At 35.7% G+C, this 7,568-nt stretch overlaps 1 protein-coding gene and 1 long non-coding RNA gene across 2 annotated transcripts; one reads left to right on the top strand and one right to left on the bottom strand.

Moving 5' to 3' along the window:
* Nucleotides 1-687: 687 nt before the first annotated feature.
* On the top strand, nt 688-4,268 carry LOC120328375 (uncharacterized). Its single transcript, XM_078119565.1, has 3 exons — nt 688-1,283; nt 1,548-1,793; nt 3,663-4,268. Exons 1-3 carry the CDS (start codon nt 1,242-1,244, stop codon nt 3,975-3,977), a joined length of 603 nt encoding a protein of 200 aa, XP_077975691.1. The 5' UTR covers nt 688-1,241; the 3' UTR covers nt 3,978-4,268.
* Nucleotides 4,269-5,724: 1,456 nt separating this feature from the next.
* On the bottom strand, nt 5,725-7,345 carry LOC120328122 (uncharacterized). The gene is made up of 3 exons (XR_005567613.2): nt 6,948-7,345; nt 6,743-6,799; nt 5,725-6,662 (listed from the first exon to the last, which is right to left on the bottom strand). It is a non-coding gene; the product is annotated as an uncharacterized LOC120328122 (long non-coding RNA).
* Between the last annotated feature and the right edge of the window lie 223 nt (nt 7,346-7,568).

Below are 7,568 nucleotides of genomic sequence, written 5' to 3'. Positions count from 1 at the left end.
CAACAATCAGCCGATGAAATATTGATCAATCAAGAATTGTATGTAAAAAACCTTGAGACCATAAAAGTGACCTCAGAGGATGCAGAGTGTCTTTCGTCTTCTCAAATAGATATTTTAAGAGCGAATATTGGTCGTCTTCTTTGGGCAAGCAATCAGACACGTCCCGACGTGAGCTATGATGTTTGTCAGCTTGCTTCTAACCCTAAAGATGGGAAGAAAAAAGATTTGCTCTATATAAACAAGATAATAAGAAGACTGAAAAACCAGCAATTATCATTGAAATACAAAAATTTAGGAAATGATGAATTATTAAAGATTGTCGTCTTCGCTGATGCTGCTTATGGTAACCTGAGAGATGGTGGAAGCCAAGGTGGCAATTTGGTGTTCTTGGTTGGAGAAAATAATGAAGCTCTCTGCTAAGCTGGCAGTCCAAGAGGATTCGTCGCGTTGCCAAAAGTACTCTCACAGCGGAAACACTGTCATTGTCAGACGCAGTTGACAATGCTGTTGGAGAAAATAATGAATGCTCTCTGCTAAGCTGGCAGTCCAAGAGGATTCGTCGCGTTGACAAAAGTACTCTCACAGCGGAAACACTGTCATTGTCAGACGCAGTTGACAATGCTGTTTTTATCAAAGATATGTTTGCGGAGATATATTTTGGAAAACTCAAAAGCCTTCAACTCGATGTCATAACCGACAATCGATCACTATGTGAAGCACTCCGATCCAGTAAAAATGTTTCCAACAAACGCTTACGAGTTGAAATAGGGATGCTGAAGGAGATGATTCAAAACAAAGAAATCAACAGCATAAGCTGGGTCGAATCGAAAAAACAATTGGCTGATGTTCTTACCAAAAAAGGGGCATCTCTTGAACGACTCGTTCAAACGCTTACCCTCGGACAATTACGTGTTTCCTAAACTTAAAATAAAACACAGTGAATTTGTTACTGTTCTGCTTTATTCATTTCAAGCACTGCATTCTTTCACTTTCGTTTTGCTTCCTTTATTATGTTCGCTCAGGCGTGAATAATTTTCTATTGTGTTTTGACTTCTGTTTTTACTGTTTGGGCAGCATGCTCATTATTAGTGTGTGGTTTTGTTAATCTGTATGAATCGATGTATTGACTTTGAACTGAGTTGTATTGTCAACTTTACAATTAGTTCCGACTTTCAAAATCGCTTACTGTAAATTTAGAGATTACTTCACCCTCATCAACGTGGCGTTCTTGGCAATGCTGAATGTCGACTAGAACGCAACTTATTTCTGCGACAATCAAGCTTGTATATATATATTTTTTTTTATATTTCAACTAAATTATATTTTTTGATTTGTTTTGTTGAGGTTTGCAGTTAGCTCGTCACAATATTCCAATTACAATGGTTGATTACAATCAATTAACCTGGTGTGCCTCTTGGTCGGTAACATGCAAAATGCATGATTAAAATTTAAAAAATATATATTATATATTATAAAAATAAAAAAAAAGTTTGGATAGAAAGGATTAGACTTGTGAAGAGGTCCTCAATATCAACTTCGTATTTCAGGACCAGGATCGTGACCAAGACATGGACCCGAATGGTTACGAACAAGACCAGAGCCAGGACCGTCCGGACGAAAGACAAATCCTGAGCCCGCTCGACCACGACAAAGACCTCCCAGAACAGGTCCAGGACCCCCCAGAACAAGTCGAGGAATTCCGCGATTCCGATTATACTGATCAAAGCCAGTACCTTTTCAACCAAGGCCAAGTCCAGGACCATCGCGATAAAGGCCAAGTTCAGGAACGGCGGGTAATCATCATGAGTGTAATGTTATTGTCTAGAAACATTTTTGTATAAACATGGTTTTCTTCTATTTACTTGAATTGTTTCTAATTATTAGAAGACCAATCCACTAATCCGGTGGCTGGTCTTTCGTCTATTAGTTCCGACTTTCAAAATCGATTAAATAACTGCAGGGTGACTAAAATGAAAGTCATTGACGAGATATCCTTGGTTTATGTTTCACAATTACAGTCCAGCTTCTACGCAATGCTAATTGTTTTTTTGAATTGGATAATGCAGTCCCGACAGAATAATCGTCTGTGTGTCAAATAAAATTATTGATTGATGATGACATACCTGTTTATGTGTGCAATTCTAAAAAAATATTGAGTAAAAAAATGACAAGAGATTATTAAATGAATAGAAGATATCTTTTATTTTGAATATTCATTCCAGGTGACTCATGAGTGCCAATGAGATGAAAAAGACGAGAGTCTTTGCTTTTTTGTTAGATGTGGTCACGAATTAGTTTTTAATACCTTTAACACTGAAGTCTGTAATCAAATGTCCGGACTGGCATAAATGATGGGTATCACAACTTCTGATGTGTTTAGTGATATGGTATTTCAGATCTTCCAGTGTCTCCAATTTACTGCATAGCACACTTTTTGCATGCCTTTGGAATGCGTTTTCCGAAATGCACGTATATTTTCAGTCAACCCAGGCTTATAACCTCGTTTCTGCTTTTTTAAATTTTCTTCCTGTGGAATGTCCAAAAATACTGAAGGAATTTTTGCCACACTTAAAATTCTGGAATTATTAAATAGGTACTTTTGGATTCGATTTTTATCTGACTAATTGGTCCTAGCGTAGAGCATTTTCAATAAGATAACGCCTGGGAAAAGTGGACCTGGGAAAATTTCTTTTACTCCCCGGTTATTGTTTAAATGTAATGTTAGTATGATAAGAACTAAAGTATTAGAAATACCGGAAAAATTTGGTTTATTCTGGGAAACTGTCCTCTGCTTATAGTTTGCCAGACTCGCATATATAATCCGATTTCATCTTGGATATGAATAGTTTCGAGCTCAAGATAACGAACCTTCAGTAACACCACAATGTAAAGTGGTAACTTAGTTATGTTATTTCCTAGTCAAGCACATGCACACGCTTTGACACTCAATCACTTTAACATACACATTTTAACATATCGGAGTTTTTGAAAGCTGAAAGTTATGAGTAGTGGACTAATGGAATGGCAGTATGAAAGCTTGTAGTTCATTTAGAACAGGGGTGTGCAACCTGCGGCCCGCGGGCCAAATGCGGTCCTCAAAGAAAAATTGTGCGGCCCGCGAAACGAGTTTGTAATTTGGTTCAATCTGGTAAGTGCGATAAATTCCAAGCCTATACCCGAGTTCTATTTATTATCTGTGACCATGACGTTACAATGCTCTAACAGCTAGCTTGGACGAAGTGAACAACGCTTTCCAGACTACATAGAATGTTAAAAAAAATTAATGTAGAAATAAGTAGCAAGAAACAGAATATAGACAATACCATTATTCATATATTACCAAATTTACATCTAAAAAACAACTCATATTTTTGATAAAAACGATGCTGAATTTTCAATCTGATCAAAAATTTCATTCACTGATAATTTTTTCAATAGTTTTTAATGACTTTTATGTTTTTGTTTACAGTAACCATTATTACCATGTCAAAATTTCATTAAATTATTAATTGGTTTCCGATATAAATGCTTCTCATTATGCTTTGAAAAAGCAGATTGTAATGGATGATACGTTAAACATATGATCCATCTGTTTGTAAATAAACCTTTGTTTGATTTATCACACGCATTTGTTTAGACACAGCACTCTATTATTTTTACAGTCTCGTCCTGAATACAAAGTCACCGGTCTTTACGTAATGCACGTCGTTGTATGCAAAGCATGGCGTCAAATAGGACAGGATAAAGATCTTTCCATTTCAACAATAAGCAAAAATATTTTTGCCAATTTTGAAAGTTTATTTCAATGTCCGCCAGAAGAAAAGGTGGGATTATTGACTATGCATTTTTTGCAACTGGTTGTGCCACAAGGCATGACTATGGTGTCAGAGATGTATTTTCAATCTTCGATGGACCAAACTTCAGAATCGCGGAGTCGAAAATCAATCTATTCTGTGGTCTCTCTTTATTGTTTGTGAGAAAGTCGTATTTTCAAACTCCTAAAACCTGCATTTATTTATTGGTTTAAAAAAGTCTATACAATTGCATACAGAAACTACAGTAACAATAATAAATCTACCAATCTTAAAAATCTGTTGTAAGGATTACATGTGTAAAAGCTTTTGCGGACAAATTTTGATTTGAATCCCAAACCTATTTGTTCAATAGTATTTCATTAGATAGAAATTGTACTTTCGATATTTTATTACCGCTAACAACTAATGATTAATGAACCAATCAATCAATTCCAAAATCTTGGTACGACAAGACGAATAAGTCGCTATAGCGTAATTATTTATTTTCCTATTCTGCTGACACTGACCATTCCAATTATTTGTCGTCTATATGCATATATTTTTATCATCACTCTTTTATCTATTCTTTTTAGCTGCAAATTATTAAAGTTCTGAAGCTTTGGAAGAAGTTTTTCCCTCCGAGATAATGCAACAACTAAGCTTAATAGGGGGCATCTCTTTCGACCCAGCATCGATTATGCCTCCTGAGCATGAGGGTTTACCGGAAACTATCCTCAACTTTCTGTCATGAATGACGTAAATCTTCAACTTTTTTGTTAATTCAGCACACATAATATCTTGTGAAAATGGTGGGGTTCTAATAGACTTTGTTATAAAAAAAAACGTATGAGCGCGCATTGGGGCATAAACTGGCAAAAATAGAAACGAAGAAATGCAATTTTTCTGCCAAAAAAAAATGTTGCAGATTTCCCAACATTACTACAAATATTACCTAGTAGGAATGATATTTTGGTGCGGTGTTATTCAACCGGGTAAACACTTTACTCGAGTGTTTACCAAGTCAGGTCCCGGGTATACATATAACAATTGGTATACGATGGAACACTAGAGCTATAGTCTGATTTAAATAATCAAATTCTCGGCCCGTTTTGTGTTTTTCAACGCGCACAGGTGCCGTTCAACAGTGGGACTCACTAATTCATAAAGTGTTTATTTATCCACGGACACAGCTTTTGCGAGATAAATTACATGAGCGAGTAGAAACTATAATATGCAAAAAAATAATTTTTGCGGAGAGATACGAAGAAAAAGTCCGCGGCTACGTTTTTTATGAGCACAATCTTTAGTCATACAGCAACGTGAATTTTGACGTAGTTTGTTAATTTTTCACACATATTATCTTGTGATCAGATTAAGACTTCCATCATGACTTCACAAAACAACTTTTTTCCAGGTGATATTAATAAATAACCTTAGGTATTTGCGAGGTATATATATATATACGAAGAAAACAAAAATTGAAAAATATTTGAACACATAGTAAAACATTCAAGAGCACTATTTTAGTATATTTGATTGGGGTCTGTCGTACACCTTCGACACTAAGTTTCAAATTAAAGCCTATCTAGTTAGGAACAAATTGAAAAGTTATTATTTTCTCTAGCGCAATCTATAGGAGTTGTGCAAAAGATCCTTAGATTGAACCTAAATATGCAAATAAGACTGAAGAAAATTAAAATATTTCGATTACATACTTGCTCTGCTGGCCAGATTTAATAGGCTTTAATCTTGTTCAGTGATGAATACCAGACAAATGAAGAGGCATTTCTTTTGATGAAATGATGTACTGCATTGCTAAGTTTCAATCAGTGTTTCAGAAAGCTGAAAATAAACGTATTTTTAGTTAATTCTCAAATTATCAGTGACGTATCTAGTTAATGACAGCTATAGCTACTACCATTGACGACTTTGGTTTCCGGCGCAAAAAGAGTGTAAAGTTCTAATCGTAACTTGTTACTATAAAATATTTCTGCCTAATCACGAATTCCAAGTTAAAGAGTTAAACGTGGAAGTTTTCATATCTGCAGTGGAATTTTGTGAATTTTACTTAAGTTAAAAGCTGGTTGAAAAATGGGTTCGTCAAATTATTTCAGAGGACTTTCATCGAACCCCCGGTACAGCATCCCCGAACTCTAGGGATACAATCGGACCCAAGTTAAGAAACACCGATATAGACAGTGCTGTTGTACTAGTAACACCTTATTCACTGGTTATTGGTCCAGTTAGTGAATTGTTCAGAATAATTGTGTCCACCTTTTTAACGCCAAATTACAGTTTTGTTGGGCAAAATAGTTAAATACATGGCGCGATTCTACGAAATGAAAATGGTCTGTTTGCAATAGACTTTGCCATTGGAAACGATGGGCGCATTGGTGCCCAAACTGGCAAATGGGGTAACGAAAAAACGCAATCTTTCTGCTATAAGTTTATAATTATTATACAAAAAAAACTTTTGCCGAATTCCACAAAATTACAATTATTGTAGAAGCTTGACGGGGTGTGACCTTATGCACCCTGCTTGCTGCACAAAGACGAAGGGCGCTGAACCGTGCGCCAATATTTTCCAGTCTAAACGCTCTAGTCTATCCCAATACAGCAATATTTGTCTATGTTCGGTCCAGACAATCCTCTCCAAATTATCCCGTCTTATAACTGAGATAAGTAAGCTTGAAGTCCACAAGCCCACAATACGCAACTTTAAACACAAGAGAATTGTAATGCGACGTGAAATTATCAAGCACTTGCTCAGCAAAAAATATACAATCGAGATGTCAGATGGAGCCAAATGGATTACGGAAACAAATGACGAATACAGATAGATAGAGTTGAGATAGAGAGAGAGGTTTTCTGAAGAAAACAAAATACACTATAAATACTATGAATTTGCCGCAAAAATAACCAACATGCAATCAAATTATATCGCTTACCGACTGTTTTCAGCCAAGGTCTACAATATATCGAGTCTTTTATGTAACTGCAGAACACTGAAATAAACATGAACAAATAAGCACTACAGTAACAGTACTTAACCCTACAGCATTAATTGTGGCAATAAATATAATACCGACAGTATTTTATCCAAATAAGACTACTACATAACAAGCCAAATGCAATGAAATACAGAAAACTCACCAAGAATATTTCCCAAAACAATCACAACGCAGGACAGATTCACAAACTGCAGTTCAATAATCCAGAGTTCAATGCAGCAAATTTTAAACTATTAGCAAGTTGAATAAGCATGTAACAAAGAAAACCATATTTAGACCACTATAATTAATATGATACAGCTTTTCCTAATGCTAAATAGCCATGGAAGTAACGCATTGCAACAGCAAACTAGCTGTGTACATTTACAATTTCATTCCAAACGCGAGGCGATACAATAACGATGTAAACACGCAAATTGCAGTAGACAGAAACCTTCTCGGCTCGGTCTACAGATAATAAAGAAACACATCAAATGCGAGTAATGAAATGAGACGTTTGCAACGTTGACAAACGAAAAGGTGCAATACGTGTCAGCAATGAAGAAATAAACACTAATGGCGCTGGAGATCTTGATCTTTTAGTGCGTTGATATTCAACCGGGTATACCATAATAACTAAGTGTATGCCAAGTCATATTTCGGCTATACGAACAACCATTGGTAAACAGCTACGATAGACGGATTCGAATAAATGTCACGGCCCGTTTTTAGCTATGTTTTGAAAAAACAAATAAGTAATTTTCTAGTTAGGGTGAAGAACAAT

Source organism: Styela clava, chromosome 13 (assembly GCF_964204865.1).
Source record: "Styela clava chromosome 13, kaStyClav1.hap1.2, whole genome shotgun sequence".
Lineage (NCBI taxonomy): Eukaryota > Metazoa > Chordata > Ascidiacea > Stolidobranchia > Styelidae > Styela > Styela clava.
Note: the sequence above shows the minus strand (reverse complement) of the source record. Positions and strands in the feature narration are given on the sequence as shown.